Consider the following 22,300-nt stretch of genomic DNA (forward strand, 5'->3'; position numbering starts at 1 on the left):
GGCTAGCTAATATAGCACCCAATTCACTCAGCCAAGTGGAGAAATAAATGTTTTCATTTATATATAAAGTATAAGATACAAAAGAAGTTTGTAGTTTGTTACATTTTCATAGTAAGATCAGTTGCTATTGCCAGAAGTTAAGTATAATCATTTGTCCTAAAACAAAACAAAACAAAACAAAAAAAACACCTCTTTCCATCTTGCAAGATGGCAGGTGTAAACGCTGAGAAGGCAGCTACTAGAGAAAAGAAACCTGTAGCCGAGAAGGCTGATGTTAACAAGACCAAGGCCAAACCCTTAAGAAAAGGAAACCCCACTGCAGCCAAACACTGTCCTACCCGAGGAACTGGCAGATACTCCCAATCTGCTATGCATTCCAGGACATGTCCAAGAGGAAATTTTCAGTAGTTAAATCCAGGACTGAAAAGAAAATCCAGGCCTTCACAGCGGGTTCGGGCGCAGCACTGCAAGCCAGCCATAGCCACTTCAGTGAGAGTTCGATCCCCGGCCGCAGAGGTGACCCACATGGCGCGGCAGAGCTCTCTTGTCTTGCCCACTGCTCCCCTCAGCAGTGTACCTCATCCATCTGCCTGTTCTGCTCCCCATTCTGTCTCTGGTGAATCCTCTCACAGCCCCTGCACCTCTGGCCTGTACCCCAGTTCTGTGTGCATAAATAAATAAATCTTTAAAAAGAAAAAGGAGAGGATTCTTGCTACTGTCTCAAAACCAGCTGGCACTGACATGAATGGTGGATATTATCGGATTAAGATGCGGTGCCTTGAAAGCTGCTGAGCCAGACACAAACCCTCAGCCAGCAGGTGAGAAACTGGTGACCTGGCCTCACTCCTGGCTCCATTCTGATCAACAGGATGTCACAGAGGCAAGAAAGTGGTTTTCTTGAAGTAGCTGGGCAGGATTTCCTACTATGACCAAACCTCTGCACCTCGACTGACATCTAAAGTAGGACTCACCAGAAGTATGTCATCACCACCTACACCAAAATTGCTAACAGTGGTGTGAAGATCCCAGATCATCTCCCTAATGATGACTTCAAGAAAAGGCAGCTGCATAAGCCCCAACACCAGGAAGGAGAAATGCAAGATCACAGAGCAGCATGAGGTTGACCAGAAAGCTGTGGACTAGCAAATTCTACCCCAAGTCTAAACTATTCCCCGGCTCTAGGAGACTTCTGTTCTGTTTGCTCTCATCTATGGAATTTACCCTCACAAACTGGTTTCTAAGTTTCCTACAAGGAGTCTAATTAAATAATGATCATTTAAAACAAAACAAAAGAGAGAAGCACTGTGGGTTACTACTGCGCAAGACACTGGGCTAAGTACTGGTTATTCAACGGCAGGCAAAACTGAGGCTCATGGCCCCAGGTGGAGCTTACCTCCTAGTGTCAAAGATCATTCTTAATGGAACAGTCATAAATGAGATGGCTTTACATGGGATCATACAGATGACCATGGAATGTGCTGGGACAGAAAAGCACTCAGTATTGGGTGAGCGCTCCCAGCGGAGGCCCTAGCTGACTCTGGACAGTTGGAGACCAGAGAAGGCTCCTTGACCAAGTGGCATTTGGGCTGAGTCCTGAAGTGATAGATAGTTATTAACTAGAAGACCTGTACTTAGAATCACATGCAAAACCGCCAGCTATCAATCACTACCTCCTCCCCTAAAAGCCACTGCTGAGTGTGTCCTTGGATTGCCCCTGGTAGGTATGGCCACCTTCTCCCAGCCTGCTCCTCAAGAGCACCCTTCACTTTGACTCCTACCTGGTCCAAGAAATGATCACCACCATTTCTCCTCTTTTGCCTCTACTTGCTGGGCTCTGAGACAGACATGGAGGGTTGGCTCTCAAACTCTGTCATCTGACACATGCTGGCAATCACATCTAGAAGTACTGGCAGCCCCCGGGAGCTGTCGAGATAAGGTTACTCTTCTGTTCCACCTAAACTTTCTATGGACAGCCTCATTTCTTGGGGGCACATGGTGTTTTGTCTTTCTGGTATTCCTTCTGTCGAGTCCCAGATCAGGTCACCCCAAGATGTGCCAAAGTAGCATATTATTTTCAACTAAAGAAACAGTCAGCAAAAAAACGATACCTTAAACCTCCCTTTCTCCTAAAAGCAAGAATTGTCTCTGACCCTCCTGCTCTCTATTCCCCATGAAAGGAGGAAATGAATCTCTATGTGAAAGGTGCCCTCTCAGCACAGAGATCGAAAGACAACCTTACGTCAGGAAGACAGGAAGCTCTACTTAGCTCACCAAATTCACTGTTGGAATCAAAACTTTCAAGAATTTCTTTGTCCTGTCAGCCCTACACAGATTTATTGCTTCTTTGTCTAAAAGCTATCTAACTGGTTGTTTTGGATATTCACTAAATTCCCTATTTTATGCATGATATTAAATTTGTCTATCCTCTTGCTAACCTCTCTCCTGTCCATTTATTTGGGGGTAGTCAAAAGAACCAAAGGGGATAAGTGGGGGAGATCTTCTGAAATTTCCCCTCACACTTCCTTTAAGAAAAATCCTCTCCACCTTTTTAGAGTCTGCCTGTCTTAGCTTTAAGTCTCAGTGGAAGCTGGCTATCCCTAAGGTCAGGCATACCCCAGAGGGCTGGTCAGGGGACTCCCCTTGGGAGACCCTGAGTGCCCAGGGGTGGGCACTGACTCACACCCAGTCTTCCAGGGTCGACGTAGGGGCTTCTGTGTGCTACTGAGACACTGCATGTTACTTTGAGAGTCACAGGCTGTCAGGTCCACAAAAACTGGAAGCCATATTGCTGCCATGTTGCACAGACTTGAGTCTGAGACAGAGGAGCCAGAGGTTGTGGGTAGGTTCTCAGCATTTTAGCGGGCCTCTTTAGCATCAGCTCTGCTTGAATTTCAGCTGTCTGAGCTGGTGCGTTCCTTTGTTGTTTAAGCTAGCCTGTGTTGGGTTTCTGTCACTTTTAGTCAAGATGGCCTAAATAATACATCTTTCTTCTTATTAGCACTTAAACCCAAATTACCATAAGCTGGCTGCCTCTGATCATGACAGGGAAAGGATTCAGTGATTCTAATTGCTTCCTACTAACCAGGACACAGGAGGTTTGAAACAGCTGAGCACAGATCTCAAGAATGAGAAGACAAGGTCATGAGTGTGTTTTTGAATTTGTGGCGGCCCAGAAGCTTCTCTCACCACTACTCACTGATTGGAACAAGACAGACCAGGCAGAAGAACTGGACCAGCCATGGGTGTGAGTAACGAAGAAGGTCATCAAAACGCAAGTCCCTCTTTGTAGCAGCCTAAATCACACATGTCTCAAATACAAAGAAGAAAGGAAGTGACCTAATCAAAACCTTTGAATGGGGGAAAAAAAAAAAGCACAGAGCAGAGCCACAGCCAGGAGCTGCTAGTCACAGAATTACTACAATATGTGTTCAGAAATCCACTGTTTTATGAAAAGACTGCTTGGCGAGGCACCTCTGTGCTTTTTATCTGAGTGTTTGGTGAGCAGCAGGAGCCCATTATCCTTCAGCGTTCTCTCGTTATAACAGATTCCTGTTTCGGAAACATCAAGAAACCGGATTCCAGCTGCCAGGGATTCTCTCTGGGAGATTTTCCATCTCTGAGACAGAATTGTCTTTTCCTCTTTTTTCCATGGTGAGCTGGGGCCTGGGGGACACCTGTGATAATTTGCAGAGGCAAAGCTTTCTGGGAGCTTGCTGACAGCACTGCAGAGAGAGAGTTCAAGGGAAGGCAGGGCCGTGAGCACTTAAACGATGGAGGCAACTTGATAACTACCATACTGTTGTGTAGGGCCTATTGCCTTTAAACCCACACTGTATTCTTGGAGCTGCAACCATTTAGCGACTTCATACTCTGCAAAGTTAAGACCATTTCCTATTGAATCATTTGCTACCCTTGGAAGATATTCTCAGTCTTCCTGTTCCTTTCTTAAGATTTCCTCTTTCTCTTAAGATGGTATTCTACATCAGGAAAGATGCTCTTGATTTACAGGATTTCTTGGCATATATTCTTGGCCCAAGAATACACTTTTATTTTAATATTTTTATTTACTTATCCATATAAGAACTGGGATATAGGCCAGAGGTACAGGGGGTGAGAGGATTCACCAGAGCTAAAGTGGGGAGCAGACAGGCAGATTCACTGAATGAAATACACTGCCAACAGGAGCAGCAGGCAGGACAGGAGAGGTCCGCTGAGCCATGTGGGTCACCTCCATGGCCAGGGATCGAATTCATGCTGCAGTGGCTGTGGACAGCTCCACAGTGTTGTGCTTTAACCCCCTGTGCCACCAGGGAGGGCCCTACAGGATTTCTTTTCCTCTCTCACATACATTCACTTGACTGGGATATGGAAAGACTTAGTGAGCATATAGGTTTTTATGCTTTCAGAGTGTTCATTTTAACCTTCATGTTTTCGAATGAATACCCGGCAGAAAAAGAATTCCTATGCCCTGTTTATAATTTTATTCATACAATTAATATTTCACATTTACCAGTTTAAGTGCTCCAGGATATAGAGTAGATAAATCAACAATGATTTTTAACCTCACAAAGCTTTACATTGCAGTGAGGGCAAAGAAACAACCATAAAAGAATATATTTAATTTTATTTTATAATCATAATAATTATACCTCTGCTTGTGGAAAAAAAATTGCAACCAATTTTTTTTCATAATGCTCTATGTTCCAAACAAAGATATTTACCTGCAGATTATACCTTTCTAAAATATCACTGTCGAGTGTCTTTTCCCTCATTTTCTTAGCTTATACCTAAAGCCATTTGGAAATTCAGCAGTATGAGGTCAAAGAAGCCACAGACATCATCCTTCTCTCACCCTTCATGATTTCCAATCTTTCACGTCGCAGATCTAAAGCAAAGACTGACTCCTTCACACTCCCCTTTTCTACTATCAATAAAAGCTCAGAAAATCTATAAAATTAATCCAGCTACTTCCTGATAGACTCTGTGAAAGATGTTCAGGGTCACTTGCATAAAAAACAGACAATTAGGCAAAATTGGTATAGATGAGCAGTCCTGTAGAGAAAAGAAGTGCTCAGGATGCAAGAGGCCACAGAAGGCTAAATATTATCTCTTGAGAATCAGGGTCAGGAGAAGCCATGTTCACATAACTACTGCTACATCAGGAACAGAGAAGGAATTGCTACCTTCTGTAAACTGTGTGCTGTGTGCCTACCTGTTTGACACTTTCCTTTTACACATACTAACTCCCACAATAACCGTAAAGAGACTAAGGCTTAGTTAGATTAATCTTGTTCACTACACAATGAATTGACTAAGTTCACTATACAAAGTTTAGAGTTGAAATTTTTACCTAGATCTAAACTGAAAATCTCTCCAAAAGACAACAGTATTTTGGCCCTCCTGGTGGCGCCGCGGGTTAAAGCACAGCACTGAGAATCTAAAGCCGCTTCTGCATGAGTTCGATTCCCGCCTGCCCCGGAGGTGACCACATGGTGCGGCAGACCTCTCCTGACCCGCCTGCTGCTCCCCTCAGCAGTGTACTTTGTCGATCTGCCTGTTCTGCTCCCCACTCTGTCTCTGGTGAAGCCTCTCACTGTCCTTGCACCTCTGGCCTGTACCCCAGTTCTGTATGCACAAAATAAATAAATCTTTAAAAAAAAAAAAAAGACAACAGTATTTAGAGCCTCCCTGGTAGCGCAGGAGCTAATCTCAGCACCATAAAGCTGTTTCCAGCCACTTCAGCACGAGCTGATCCCCAGCCAGGGAGCTGACCCACATGGCACAGCAAACGGCTCCTGTCTCCCCTCTCCTCCCCTCAAAGGTATATGTCAGTGGACCCACCTGTTCTGCTCCCCACTCTGTCACTGGTGAATCTTCTCATTCCCCCATCCCTGCATGTCTGGCCTATACCCTAATTCTTCTATGCAAAAAGTAAATAAATAAATTTTTAAATTTTTATCAGAAAGAAGAGAGGAAAATCATTTGTAAAGAAGAAAGGCATCTACTCTGTGGAAATGAATTAAGACACTCACTCATTGAAAGACAATGGCCTGTAACAAATGTCACCCACACTAATGGCCTGAGACACCCACATGTTGAATTGAAAATGTGAGGATTTAACTCCTGGTTTACTGTTTTTCTTTGATAGAGATTGGGGGCTCTTGTTACGGTTTCCACTTGTGAAGACTAAATGGACAAAAGTAACGGTTTAATGTTTTAAAATTAAAAAAAAAAAACTAATATTGGTTATCTTCTCCTTTTGACATAACCTTATAATCTTACCTCCAGGAGGTCCCTTTGCAAAGAAACAGTAATTACAGAGGACGAGAAGTAAACTATGGGGAAGAAACCCACATCAGCACTGATATATATTATTGTGGTCCTATCACCTTCTAGACAGATTGCCCTCCACGAAATTACACATCACAGCTCTTTCCTGACATGCTATCAGTAAACTGATTTAGTCTCAATCATAATCTTTTGGGCCAAAGGTTCACGATAGTTTAGAATACTACAAGTACTTGTATTCATGCTAGCTGGCAAATGGACTAATGCAGGAACAACTTGGTTGAAGATGAATTGATAATCCCAATATTCATCCAGCAATCCCAACAAATATATATGTGCAAGTGTATACATTTTTTTGCAGTTGTAATAGTTTGAGTATATTTTTAATCCTGCCTTTCCAGTAGACAGTGATAGGGCTGGGATAGTCATGTCTCACAGCATCTGATGCTGTGACTACATGGAATGTTCTAGCTGTGGGCTATCTCTTGCTCTTCCAGGGATCCTCTAGTGGGCTGCATATGCTTTTCAGAGGATGGATCATTTTTTTAACCTCGTCAAGGTTAAAGACATTAAAAATAAGTATTTCGGAACGACAGCAGGGCCAACAGTATACACACAGAATTGATACTGAAAGAACAAAATCCATAAGCACTGATAAAGTATCTAAGATTGACTCATCTCCAGTCTGGGTAACCTAATCTCTTTTTTTTTTTAAAGATTTATTTATTTATTCAACTGGGGTACAGGCCAGAGATGCGGAGGATGAGAGGATTCACCAGGGCCAGAGTGGGGAGCAGAACAGGCAGATGGACCAAGTACACTGCTGAGAGGAGCAGTGGGCGGGTCAGGAGAGGTCTGCTGCGCCACGTGGATCTCCTCTGGGGCAGGCAGGGATCGAACTCATGAGGAAGTGGCTTAAGTTTCTTAGGGCTGTGCTTTAACCCGCTGCACCACCAGGGAGGGCCCTGGGTAACCTAATCTTTAGCACCGAATAAGGGCACCAATTTTGTCCCAATATGAAATAGAAACCAAGAAACAAGTAGGAAAGAGTTTCTGCCTGAGAATTTCCAGTTTTGTTGCTAAGGAAAATCTCTATGGACAACACTTGTTTTCAAAAACAGATTCAAAGTTCATTTTAATGATTGGCTACATGTAATAAACACCAAGAATATTTTTATTGCTCAAATGACAAGACTTTTATTTGTCATTTGTTGGTGATTCCCCCAGAAGCAATTCACAGTGGAGTTGCTTCTTGGCCAGCGTTCAATGTAGTGTTTATGTCACTATCACTCTCTAAACTTTTGTTGCAAGTATACATTTGGAAGAATCTGTTGTGAGTTTTTCTGAGAAAAGACATACACCAGGAAAGCAGCATGTCTAATTTTTAAGAACACTTGTATGTATAGTATAGCAGATTGATTATAGAAAACTTTTTTTTTAAGTAATGGATTTTATTTAGATTTCTTACAAAGTAGTGACAAAAAAAAAGATACTGTAATTCAACAAATTAAATGGCAGACTCTGACCATTTAAAATGAGTCCCTTCCAGAGTGTCCAGCAAGCTGCAGGGACTTGGCCAGGACTGTAAGACAGGAGGCTCGCACATGGAGCCAGGGTGCAAGCTGGTACTTCCCATTCACCCTGAGCTTATCTCTGCCTGGACTTAGCTCACTGAGCTGAACTTCCAGGTCTGCCTCACCCACAAAGGTCATGTGAACCCCTAAAGGCAGAAAGTCATCCTGTCTTATGGTTTATTGTAGCTCCCAGTTCAGTACTGACACCTAGCAGGGACTCCATCAATGTTTGCTCACAAAAGAATGCAAGCATGTTTAATTGGCTGGATAGAAGCAGAAGTACTTTTCTATAATATACTAGGATTTCATTGTCATGTGTATTTTGGGGGGAAAGAGTGTGGACATTGGCAATTTTTAAATAGGAGCTACATGTATAAGATAATTAAGATAATCAGTTTTTAATATCACTACATGAGGCATGTTATACCTCTAATTGGAAGTGACTGCACCTTGGTTTCTTGCCCAAGCACCCCTCCACCCCCATTTCATGAAACTATAAACGTAAAAACCCCTTTAACAATAAACATAACCATCACAATTACTGACTGCTGAATAGAATACCCTTAAGTCAGTAAGAAGAAAGAAAATAGACCTGTCAAACATAGTAAAGTAATCTTTCAAAAATGGCAGGGGAAAGAATTAAGACCTCTGAGCTATACAGTTCTACCTAGAGCAATAGTAAAATAATCATAAGCTATTAGAAAACGCACTTCCAAGTATGAACTTTATTTCAAACACTTCTGCTAGATTAGACATAGCTGTTAGATTCATCATACTGATGAATCTCAAAGCACTCTGATCCTCCAGCAGCCTCTGGACTTCAGTCGGGCACTCTACGATAGCATTAGCTACATGAGGTCACCAGATACCAAACATGGCATTATCACCTAAAGATAAAACAAACCAGAGTGCCCAGGGTAAGTTTATGCTTTTAAAAATGCCCGTGGTATCATGACATTATATTGCCAGCGTGGCTGATTGTCAACGTATCAACAAGAAATTAGTCCCTGGAGCCTCTGTTTCCAAGGAAGTAAATCTCTAGGTTCTCAGCATTTGGCTACACAATAAAACAAGCTAGAGGACTTTAAAAAAATATGGATGCAGGCCCTCCCTGGTGGTTCAATGAGTTAAAGCAGCACTGGGAGGTAGCTAGCAGTCACGGGAACACAGTTTAATCCCCAGGCAAGAAGCTGACCCACAGGCAAGGCAAACCTCACCTGTCTCCCTGCTGCTCCCCTCAGCAGTGTACTTTGTGATCTACCTGTTCTGCTCCCCACTCTGTCTCTGGCAAAGCCTCTCATCGGCCCTGTACTTCTAGACTGTACCACAGTTCTGTGTGCATAAATAAAATAAATATTTTTTAAAATACAGATGCCATGAATTTATCCCCTGAGCTTCTCATTTACCTGGTCTGAGACAATCAGCACTGTTTCAAGCTCCAAATGACTACAGAATGCATCACGGATGAGAACCATTGCTTGGGGGCCTCCATTCTCAACAAAAACTCAGAGGGGCACAAGTTAAGTTCACCCCGTCTTCATTGCTCTCAGATCTATGAGTGATGGGAGATTTGTGTCCTTTCTACTCCAGATTCTTTTAGCCACCTTGGTTTGTCTTTACAAGGCTGAGGTTTTTATAATTTCTTTCTTTTTTTTTTTTTTTAAGATTTACTTATTTATTCGTACAGAACTGGGGTACAGGCCAGAGATGCGGAGGGTGAGAGGATTCACCAGAGACAGAGTGGGGTACAGAACAGGCAGATGGACGAAGTACACTGCTGAGGGGAGCAGCAGGTGGGCCAGGAGAGGTCTGCCATGCCACGTGGTCACCCCCGGGGCAGGCGGGGGTCGAACTCATGTTGAAGTGGCCTTAGCTTCTTTGTGCTGTGCTTTAACCCGCTGTGCCACCAGGGAGGAGGGCCCCACAAGGCTGAGGTTTTTAATGGTACTTGGGTTTTTAGCAACTTCCCTAGTGCCAATGGGAAAACAGTCATTTAGTAGACAAGAGATGTGGAGACAAAGAAAGAGCTCCTTCCGGGTCTACAGAAGAAATGCCGACCAGACAGCTGACCTACACCTCCTTCACCTCCTCAACCCCTTTTCAGTTTCCCCATTGTGTGGCACGCCTCTGTAGGCAAACACCTCCAGCTTCTGTTGGTTCTCACTCCTTACTCTCTCCTGCCAGCCTCCTCCTTGCCGCCACGTTACTTCGCTTTAGCGCAGTATTTTTCAAGTAAAATCAGTTCAGTGTCCTTCAAACGGTTCTTTCTCTGCAATTTGGTTAACTTCCCTTCAAACATTCTCTATACTGCAGGTTATCTTTTCAAAGTCAAGTCTGATATTACTACTCCTCAATTTAACAATAATATTCCATTTCTTTTAGCATCAGATCTGTACTTCTCAAGCTCCATTAAACCAGTTGTAGTTCTCCCAAGCATGTCACAGCCGCAGGCCTCTCTGTGCCCACACCGACCAACACCATCGTGCCACAATGCCTCTGAGAGATCATGTCTTGCTGGCCAGTGTGGTGCCCACTGTATTCCGCATTTACTTCTAGAAATGACACCTACCACAGGCGCTATGATGGTCATTATAATTTCCAGGATGGGGTTTCTAAACAATCTTTTTTTTCTTTAAAGATTAATTTATTTTTGGCCCTCCCAGGTGGCGCAGCGGATTAAAGCACAGCACTAAGAAACTAAAGCTACTTCAGCATGAGTTCGATCCCCGCCTGCCCCGGAGGTGACCACATGGCGCGGCAGACCTCTCCTGGCCCGCCCAGTGCTCCCCTCAGCAGTATACTTCATCGATCTGCCTGTTCTGCTCCCCGCTCTGTCTCTGGTGAATCCTCTCACCCTCCACATCTCTGGCCTGTACCCCACTTCTGTATGAATAAATAAATAAATCTTTTTTTTAAAAAAGATTATTTTTGTGCCCAAAAACCGGGGTGTAGGCCAGAGGTACAGGGGAAGGGGTGAGAGGATTCACCAGAGACAAGGTGGGGAGCAGAACAGGTGGATCTGCTGAAATCCATTGCTGAGGGGAGCAGCAGGGAGACAGGAGAGATCATCTATGCCAGATGGGTCAGCTCCCTTTTCCAGGATCTAAATCAGGCCACATGGTGATAGCTCTAAGACTTAACCCTTAGGCCACCAGGGAGACCCCGAAGATATCCTTATGTAGATAAATGGGTAAGTAAACTGTCAGACACACAGACAGAATATTACTCAGAACTAAAAGGAAATGAACTACCACCTCTGAGGTCAACAGGGAGTATGGAGGTAAAGGGTGAAGAAGACAGAATGATGGTGATAGTGGAGACAAGTTTGTACAAATATATGTTTAAAAAGATGTCAAATGTGACATGCATAAGGGGTAAAAATGTAGAAATTTAGAATGCATTCAAACTTAAGTTGTTGCCAACTTGAAATAGACTGCTACAAATACAAGTTATTATAGGCAAGCCTTGTGGTAAACATGAGGCAAAATCCTAAAAAAGAAAAAAAGTGTGTTATCAAACCAAGAAAAGACATGGACGCACCTGAAATGCAGGTTACCAAATGAAAGCTGGTGAACAGGTGACGTACTGGACAGTCGGGAAGAGGCAAACCACACAGACAGGAAAAAGATCAGTGGTTGGGGGGGGGGAGAGGGAGGAGCTAAGAGTACGAGGCCTTTCAAGGCAGTGAGTCCATTCTGTGTAAGACGGCAACGGCGGATACAGGCCCCTACCCATTTGTTCAAACCTGAGGAATGTACACCTCCAAGAGTGAGCCCTAATGTAAACTACGGACTTTGGCATGTCATTTATCATAACAGATGTACTGCTCTAGAGGTCGGGTATAGACAGCAGGGGAAGCTGCGCAGCCCAGGGGACACAGAAGAACTCAGTGTACTTTCTGCTCAGTCCTGTTGTAATGCTAGAACAACCACAACCCTCCAAAATGAAATCTAACAAATAAATGCTTCACAGCCTCATCATCACCATGTAGCTCACAGTAAAACCAAAGTCACAGAACAGGGTGACAGGACCTACAAGGACCTATGAGAGCTGGCCTCGCTCCAGCTGACACTGCTCCCCCCCACCCTGGAGAGCCTCCCTGTCAGACCCAGCAGGTCAGCCAAGCTAGGGTGCTCTTGCCCTTGCTGTGTTTTCTGCAGGAACTCTCCCTGAGGCATCTGGTTCCCTCCCTTCTACTTTCAGTTTTTTATTCAAAGCTACCTGCTAGGTGAGGCCTTTCCCATGATCCTATGGGAAAATTCTTGCTTTATTTCACAAGAGAATTTATCACCAACCTGCTCTATATCTCACTTATCTGCCTTCCTCCTACTACATTGTAAGCTCTATGAGAACAGAGGTCTCTGTGGTTTTCACATCACATTAATGCTGGATGTGGTAGGCACTCAGTAACATTTGTCAAGGGAATAAATTAACAGCTCACTGACAGTTCTCTGACTTCCAAACATGTGCTGTCTTCTCTGCTTGGAATGACATTCCTCTGTGTTCAGAAGTTCAACGTGGCCTCCAAAACTCAGCTCAAGAACCACCTCTGCTGTGAAGTGCTCCCTGACCAGAGGCTAGGAGCCTCTTCTCTGCTTTGCCATGCTGCTTTGTTTTTCTCTGGGCAGAGCCCTTACCACAGCAGTGTTCTGTAATCTGTGTAGCTCCCTGAAGGTTCCCCATTCCCTTTTCCAGCGCTACTGAACCTGGCACATAATACCAGACTGTAGAAACATTTATGGAATAAAACAAACAGTGAATGGTTCAAAGCAGTCAATGCAGCGAGGTGTGAAAGACACAGGCATGTGTCTAATTTAAAGAATGCTCCTGAAGAGCCTATTAAAGTTCCTTTGACATTAATACTTTTTATTATAGCTTACTTAACATCTATGAGTTAATGACGGATAGTAACCAAAATCCAAAATAATTGCCTCATAATCATTGTAAAAGGCTGAGTTTGTTTCATATTTCTAAATTAAAGATTTGGTTTTTTTACTTTACCTTCTGTTTGGGTTTCCGTATCCAAACTGGTTTAGCCTAGAGAGTATCATCACAGGAGCTAAGGCCTGAGCAGGTTTGGTAAATAAAGCATTGATGCCAAAGACCATTGTGGACAGAGGAGACCTGAAACAAGCAGAGACACATAAGTTTCGTGTGTGTGGATGTGAGTGTATGCACATGTGCCGATCAAAGACCTTTTTGCCTCAGTAGAACAGCAAGCTAGCAGAAAATGTCACCCTCTTCTAGCACCCTTTTACTGCCCTCTTGTAGATTCTCGAACTACAAGAACCTAACTCTGATCCAACGTATGCCACATGTATTTTTTATTTAAACCCCATAACAAGCTCAGGGGGAAGATATTATTTGAGAGATGGGAAAGCAGACACACTTTTTCATGGGCACACAGCTGGTGTGTCGAGAACGGGGAATTAGGCCTGTCTTTCCACACAAGTTTCATGAAGGACTACACTGTAAGGTGATCTGGCTCCTGCCAGACCAGGTTTTGATGATTATGTCTTATAAATCAAAAGCACTGACTGCATACACTGAAATCTTATATTTTAAATAATGGTGCAACTGAGGAAGAGAGAGAGAAAAAGTGGGGAAGAGGAGAAAGAACAAGAAAGGCAGGGGAAGAAGGTTAAGGAAGAGAGGGGCCCAAGAGCTCAATTGATGACCACATTGATATTACCTTGAGAAAGTGACATGAGAGTGATTATGATTACTGGGTGAGTGAATAACAATAACTGCTGTTTCCACCATCAGCTGTAGGTGCCCCTGAACCAGGGCTACACCTGACTCTGCTCACTGCATTAAATTCTTATCTGATACAATAAGAACAGTTGGTTAACAACAGCAATGACGATGAAAACTTGAGCAAAGAGATGTTAAGCTGTCTGTTTCAGCTCAGCTATACTCCTCATCAGTCTTCCCACTGGTTTCTTTCTCTGATGAAAAGAAACATTGCCACATCCTTCTTGCATGAATAGCATCCACGTTACATGGTCCACAAGGTCTAGACTCCATTCTAGGGAGGACCTAACATTGTTGAAAAAGAAATCTGAGCACAGAATACCTTTAGGTTTTTATGACTCCCCCACACAAATATATCCACCAAAATAGATTTACTGACAATTATTTTTACAATCGTCTTTATGAAGTATTTCTAAAGCATTCAACTGTTCTTTTTATTTTTTTTAAGATTTATTTATTTATTCATATGGAACTGGGGTACAGGCCAGAGATGTGGAGGGTGAGAGGATTCACCAGAGACAGAGCGGGGAGCAGAACAGGCAGATCAACAAGGTACACTGCTGAGAGGAGCAGCGGGCGGGTCAGGAGAGGTCTGCCGCGCCATGTGGATCTCCTCCGGTACAGGCGGGGATCGAACTCATGCGGAAGTGGCTTTAGCTTCTTAGTGGCTGTGCTTTAACCCACTGTGCCACCAAGGAGGGCCCTCAACTGTTCTTTTTTTTTAAAGATGTATTTATGCATACAAGTGCTGGGGTACAGGCCAGAGATACAAGGGGTGAGAAGGATCCACCTGAGACAGAGTGGGGAGCAGAACAGCAGACTGACTGAAGTACACTGCTGAGGGGAGCAGTGGGCAAGACAAATAGTCTGCCGCGCCATGTGGGTCATCTCCCTAGCCAGGGATGGAACTCCTGGCACAATCACTGTGGCTAGCTTCATAGTGCTGCGCTTTTAACGGGTCGCACACCAGGGAGAGCCTTCAACTCTGTTTTCATAGGAACAACTTTCATTTCTCAATTGTTTCCAAAGTTTATAAAATCCAGTGCAATTAAATGTTGTCACTATAAATGTGACTCTGATGTTAATCAACTTGAAAAAGAAATAATGGCTCTGGGTGAAGAGAAAAGAGCACAAGTGTCCAGAGAGTAAGTCGGAAGCATCCAGCAGGCCAGATGATCTAAAGAATCTGTTACAGCACCTGCTGGGCTGTATCCCGAGTGTTTTACATAGTGAACATAGTATTTTACATACTGGACAATGGAGAGGATCAGTGTTGTGGAATCAAGCACGCAAAGCTGTATGAGACTGGAGTGAACAAAAGCTGAGCTTGCACACACTGGCATTTGGTCAACAGTGACTTCCTTCCCTTTGCTTTATTTGTACTTGGTCTCACTGTAAAAGAACTTGAGAATGTTTCTTACAGTGGCTGCCAGTTAATTCATTCATTTTTTTAAAAAGGGATTTGAGCCAGTTACTTTCCTGGGGAATAGGGACACAGTACTGAACCCTAAGGAGCTCGCAATCTTGCTCACCACTCCAGCCATGACTTAGTAATAAAATCCAGAAACAGGAAAGGAATTATATGAAGAGGAAAGAAATCAAGCAGCTGGGTTGGCAAGGCCTTCCTACAGTGAAGTTACATAAAAATTAAAAAAGGGCCCTGCAGTCTAAATACTTCTACAGAGCAAGTAAAGAATGTGCCCATCTTAAAATAATACATTCCTCTCCACTCCATAAAAGGCACGTATCAGAAAATATTTGCCAAGGAAATGAATTTTATAGCTGATCTAGAATGCTCATAACCATACCAAAGAGAAAAACCTCTCATGATCATTTCATACTTTTTCAAGTTAAAAATAAGATGAGATGGGGGCCCTCCCTGGTGGTGCAACAGGTTAAAGCACAGCACTATGAAGCTACTGCAGCCCCTGCAGCCTAAGTTCAATCCCTGGCCAGGGAGCCGACCCACATGGCGCGGCAGACCTCTCCTGGCCCGCCCACTGCTCCCTTCAGCAGTGTCCTTCGTCTGTCTACCTGTTCTGCTCCTCACTCTGTCTCTGAAGAATACTCTCATACCCTGCACTTCTGACCTGTACCCCAGTTCTGTATGCATAAATAAATGTTTTTTTTTTAAGATTTTATTTATTCATACATACAGAACTGGGTGGGGTCCAGGCCAGAGGTGCAGGGGCGGTGAGAGGATTCACCAGAGACAGTGGGGAAAAGGGGCAAATGTACGAAGTACACTGCTGAGGGGAGCAGCGGGTGGGTCAGGAGAGGTTTGCGGCGCCATGTGGTCACCTTCGGGGCAGGCGGGGATCGAACTCATGCAGAAGTGGTTTTAGCTTCTTAGTGCTGTGCTTTAACCCGCTGCGCCACCAGGGAGGGCCCAATAAATGTATCTTTAAAAAAAAAAGATAAGATGTACCTTGATTTTAACTCTAATTCCTGTAGTGTCACAGAGCGAAGGTTATTTTGCCTTATCAACAAGTGTGATAATATGTTAACATGTATTATAAGATGTGGAACCTAAAGCTCCCTGAGATTTCACTTTGGTTTCTGATATTTGACCCTGTTGTAGCAGCAATGTGTGAACCTGGGGGATTAATATATATATATAAATTTTATATATATATATAAATTTTATATATATATATAAATTTTAGTTTTTATGTAACTTCGTACATATATATATATGAGATGTCTTCTCAGAAGAAGTTGCCCAGGGCAAATAATTATGAATATGCCATTATAGTCTGCCCTCTAATTCCTAAGGATGCCTCTTTTTAATTTTTATTTATTTTTTAAATGATTTTATTTGTTTATGCATAAAGAAATGGGGTACAGGACAAGGTACGGGGCGATGAGAGGATTCAGCAGCGACAGGGTAGGGAGCAAAACAGGCCAACTGTCAAAAGTACACTGCTGAGGGGAGCAGTGGGTGATATAGAAAAGGTTCCCTGTGCCTTGTGGATCACCTCTGGGGCAGGGACTGAACTCCCACTGAAGTGACCATCAATTGGCTTGGCTTTGCAGTACAGCACTCGCTCCAACCAACTGCACCACCAGACACCAGGTAGGGCCCAAGGATGCCTCTTATGATGTGTGATGTGTAAGGATAATATAACAGGGATATGGAAACTCTGATTAGCTCGCCTACATGGGATTTTTTTTTTGTAGCCAATATTTGCTTTTTTGTTTTTGTTTTAAATATTTATCTATGCATACAGAACTATGGTACAGTCCAGAGGTGGAGGGGTGAAAGGATTCAATAGAGACAGTGGGGAGCAGAGCAGGCAGATTGAGCAAAAGACACTACTGAGGGGAGCAGTGGGTAGATGGGAGGTCTCCTGCACCATGTGGGTCAGCTCCCAGGCCGGGGATCGAACTCATGCTGAAGTGGCTGCTGTGCTTTAACCCTTGTGCCCCCAGGGAGGGCCCTGTAGCTAATATTTGAATAAATCTACTTACTGTCGGCTGAACTTCAGTAAATCTGCATCGATCATGTCAGCTAATGGCAGGTTCAATAAGCAAAAAGAAACTTGCACTGTAGCCCTAGAAGTAATTTTAATACAAACATATGAAGCTTTTATAACTGGAAGACACAGATTTTGTTTATAACAAACATCGAATGAAAGTTGACATTTGGTTTGTAAAAAGGAAAAATGAAATCATTTACTCTAAAGATGCATATTTGGTCCATACTTGTATCCTCCCCAAAAACTATATTTATGAGTATATGATTATTTTTTAAAATAAATGAACTTTCACTTGAGATTTTAAAAAATTACTTCTATACTTTTTCCTCATTTTCAAATGCCTCCTTGCTCATTTAATCTGCTTAAATTATGAATAGATTCTAAAGAATAAAACATGCCAGAGAAATTTATCATTTTTCTCTTGATGTCAAGAATAGACTGAAGAACTAAAAGGACATATGACATATTAATTTAGAAAAGAGAATGAAAATGGAGAGGGCCAAATGGTTCAAGGAAAAAAGAAGCATAGCTATTTCATTCTTAAAATGTCATTTGACATATGCTATAGGCAAGACCAGCATAACAGAAATAAAGAACAGTTATCTGTTTGGGTTCTGATGTTTTGGAGTTGCACAGAGATTCAATCCCTTGGCTTGAATCTATACTCACCGATAATAATTTGTTCAAAATGCAAATAAAACTTCATGAAAATTTTCTCAAGCTGTTTCATCAGGGGTCTGGAGCAGGATGAATTCATTCACCCAAAACACATTCGCAAAGGGCCACCTAACTGCAGGAAGCATAGTAGGTAACAGGACCAGTTGTGTCTAGACACTACACAACAAGCCCATCCCAGAGGGAGGCCTAGAAAGGGGGGTAAGCATAGGCCCTCGAGGTCATGTCGTAGGACACCGAATCTGGATGAGGAAATCAAAGAAGGCTTCCTGGAGAAGCACATCCCTGAGCTGCAGCCTAAAGAAACAGGGAACCAGATGTGAGATGGTGAGGAACATTCTAAGCCCAGGATGCTGTGTGTGAGGCAAGGATGGGAGGGGGGAGAAAGGGGGGTCAGTATTGAACCAGGAAGTGCAAAATGCTTCTATATAGAGGAGGACTGACTCTGAGTAGAAGGGTAACAAGAGCCAGGTTGAAGGTATGCAAGGTCCCACATAACCAAGGGCCTCATATGACTTGGGTCATATCCTGAGGGCAGTGAGAAGGCACTTAAGATTGTTAAACAAAGCAATGGCATGGTATTCTAGAAGCCACAAAGAAAAGGGGTAGGAGGGAATGGAGACTAGTGACTTGAAGAAGTTTGTCTGGTAGCTCAAATAAGGGATGGTGAGAACCTGAGCTAAAGGATAAGAACCCCGATAAAGGACGCACTTTTCGGACATACTAGGAAGACAGAACTACTAATATCGGTAGCATGCTGGATGCAGGACACAAAGGAGAGACACAGAGGAAAACATGACTTTGCAGTCTCTGACTTGGGCCACTAGAGAGAGGCTAGAACCATTTCCCAAGGAGGGGAGCAAAGGCAAAGGACACACATGGGGGGCAAGCTCCTTATTTGGCAGCAGCATTTATGAAACGACACACACTTGTATGGGTTAGAAACAGGAACTTAACTTTACTACAAAAGTTAGTATATGTAATTCCTTCAAAAAGGAAGCTGTTAACATTCAGGCAATTTGGCAGGAAGTGACTCTGCCTAGACATAAATATTAAACACAATTCAGATTGAAGACGCTTCACTGCTTGAAAAAGCAACTGGCAAGACCTAGTGCAATGCCGGGACCAGTAAGTGCCATTTACTTACATGATAACAGTGAGATAGAGCATCAGAAAGTAATAACTTTGCTGTCCAAGAAGTAGCATGATGATAGAGGCTGTTCCTTTTAGGTAGAAGGAAATTAAGATAATTTTATGGTAACCAAACTTCTTCAGCCAGGGCTGACTGATAAGCACCAGGCACTGAAATGGAAACAGATTGGCATCCATGAATTATGCTGATGACAAAATAAACATTCCCAGGAAAAGAAGTGAATTTGCTTCTGAATTCTACTGACAAATACAACTAAGAGGGTCTACTGTGGTTAGAAATACTATTATCCATATACATCTACAAAAATTGATTAGCGATGATAATAGTCTATAAATAACAAAGAAATTGCTATTACTGCCTATAAAATGAATAAACAGAAAATGGTGTCTTACATTTTTATTTTACACTGAGATGAAGAGATTTTGCCAAAACTGAACATATGAAGGAATCATTTAGTTAGAGACAATAGGACTGCATTATGGTAATATGAAAGACCCAACTTAAACCTAAAATAAACCCATATTCAAAATCTTTCACTTGACATACAGTGGGGAAGAAAAATATTTGACTAAATAAATAAACAAAACTTCACTAATATTCGTACTATAATTTAAGTCGGAAATTACTTTTTACCATAAAATCAAGCACCACAGATGAATATGATTTATGTTTCTTCTGGTTGTGTTTCCTGCCTAATCTTATATATTTTTATAATTCTAGAAGGTTCACATTGAGAGCTCAGACTTACTTTTTTTCTGCATTTCTTGCTATCAATGAAAAAGTTCATTGTTCTAGGTTGAAAAGTTTGCGCTAAACATACATACATAAGTTAACAAAGAATAGAAGACACTCTTTGTTTCAATAGAAAAGTACATTGTTTAGTGCTGAAAAGTTTTCAGTAACCAGAGGCATGTACATCGCAATTAGAGGAGAATTTTGAATGATGTATGTGGAATACAAATGTACTTTAATAAACATGGGATTTTTCCCCCTTACAGAATTTGGCTTACTTCTCTACTTTCAAGGAACAAGAGCTCATTTACTGGATACTACAAACAATGGCTCAGTGATTGATGTGATCCAAGTTATATCTTAGAGTTCTGTAAGAAAAAGTATGTGAAACAATCCAGCAAGTCCCATTATACTCTCTCTCTTTTTTTTCTTAAAAAGGTTTATTTATTAATGCATACAAGAGCTGGGGTACAGGTCAGAGGTGCAGGGCAGTAAGAGGATTCACCAAAGACTGAGCAGGGAACAGAACAGGTGGAATGACAAAGACACACTGCTGAGGGGAGCAGCAGGTGGGACAGGAGACGGCTGCTGTGCCATGTGGGTCACCTCCCTGGCTGGGGATGAAACTTGTGCTGCAGTGGCTGTGGATAGTTTCATAGTGCTGTGCTCTAACCCGTTATACCACCAAGGAGGGCTCGCAAGTCCCATTATATTCTGGCATACAATAATAATATGTAAAATCACATTTCCACATACTGAAAGGAAGCTTCCTGTTGTCAATCTCTAATGTATAAAAATGCAAAGTGTAAGAAATTGATAATGTAAGAAATAGGTGGCAGAATAGTAAGGGTCAGGTTTTGAAACCCAATATTTAAATTCCATCTTTGCCACTTTTATCAGATATGTGTTCACAGGTAAGTTACTTTTACCAAAAAGGCATTTCCCCTCCTCTCCTACTCGGTCTCTCACTTACTACACATTTAGCATATAAGCTACACAGTAATTGTTAGTTGTGGGCCCTCCCTGGTGGCACAAGGGGTTAAAGTGCAGCACTACAAAGCTTGATGCAGCCACTGCAGCATGAATTCGATCCCTACTCAGGGAGCTGACCTACCTGGCACGGCAGACTTCTCCTGTCCCGCCCGCTGCTCCCCTCAGCAGTGTCTCAGTAGATCTGCCTGTTCTGCTCCCCACTCTGTCTCTGGTGAGTCCTCGCACCCCTTTCCCTGGCACCTCTGGACTACACCCCAGTTCTTGTATACACCGGTTAAAAAAAAAAATCTTAAGAAATAAAAGAAAAACTGCTATGCATAGATATGATAGCAAACTACTGGGAATAGCCTAAAATCCATCGATAAAGCTCAGCTATGGAACATTAACATCATTCTTCCCAACAAAGCTGTTGTTAAAAAGTAGATTTATTGTCCTGCATGATGATTACAGTCAGCAATATTGTATTATTGTTCAATGTAGCTAAAGGGCTGGATTTTAAAAGTTCTCATCACAAGGGAAAAAATGGTAACTGTGTGATGATGGATGTTCACTAGACTTATAGCAGTGACGATTTGCAACATATACAGATATTGAATCATTATGGTTTGCAGCTTAATGATTGTATTCTATGTCAGTTTTATCTCAATTTGTGACAGTAGATTTATACGTAACATGCAAATTTCCATAAACTGTTAAATCTAAAAATCAGGATACAGAAAACTCATGGGTGATATGACTTCATTTTAAAAATTACACAGTTTTGTTTTAAAAACCTAATTGAATATGGAGAGAATAAAAAGTGAGTAGTTTTTGTTTAAGGATTTGGTATGTGAGTTTTTTTCAACAAACATATTTTTATAGCAAATACTAGGGCAAGAAAGTCTTTGTTATGATTTGCTCAGAAGCATGGCAGGCTGTCACGCCTGCCATGGACTTTAACCATCTGATGTTCTCTACCCACAATGTGGCAACCAGCTAAGGGAAACCAAAATACACCTATGCGAACCACCAAAATAGAAGCTCACCAAGCCCACGTGCTCAGGAAAACTCATGTACTTTATTCGTAAGAACCCCTTATGTCTTCAGTAAGCAACTGTCTAAATACTTAGGAATGAATTTAACAAAAGGGCCGAACATGGGTTATGAAAACGACAAAGCTGTTGCAAAAATCTGAAAGATCTAAGTAGATGCAAAAACATTCTAGATTCATGGATCTCTCTATGAACTTAACATCACAAGATGGCAATTCTACCCAGGCTGATCCCAAACAGTACAAGCCCTATCAGCATCCCAGCTGTCTTAAAAAAATTCTTATTTGTGCATATAAGATCTAGGGAGTAGGTTCACAGTTACAAATGTCATTAAAAAAAAGTAAAAAGATAACCCACTAATGGGCAACAAAAATCTAAATATATCTGATAACAGATTGAGTCAAAAACACACAAAGAACTCTTGCAACTCAACAATTAAAAGGCAATCACCCAGCTGAAAACTGGCCAAACAAGCTAAGCAGGTATTTTTCCTTACACGTGGCCAAAAGCAGATGAAAAGATGCTCAAAAACCAGCTATTCATGCAAACTCAGATGGCTAACATCAGAACAATTTGGAGAAACTGGGACCTGTTGTTATGGTTGGAGAAGTTAAGCTCAGT

General features: G+C 42.3%; 1 protein-coding gene across 1 annotated transcript in view; it reads left to right on the forward strand.

Moving 5' to 3' along the window:
* The first annotated feature begins 207 nt into the window (after positions 1–207).
* The window catches only part of CDR2 (cerebellar degeneration-related protein 2, 62kDa), a 54,525-nt gene continuing 32,432 nt past the window's right edge, over positions 208–22,300 (forward strand). Inside the window, 2 exon segments of the mRNA XM_004692073.2 lie at positions 208–379; positions 382–450. Coding sequence (XP_004692130.2) covers positions 208–379; positions 382–450 — 241 coding nt within the window.

This window comes from Condylura cristata, unplaced genomic scaffold (assembly GCF_000260355.1).
Source record: "Condylura cristata isolate star-nosed mole 26May11 unplaced genomic scaffold, ConCri1.0 scaffold00032, whole genome shotgun sequence".
Classification (NCBI taxonomy): domain Eukaryota; kingdom Metazoa; phylum Chordata; class Mammalia; order Eulipotyphla; family Talpidae; genus Condylura; species Condylura cristata.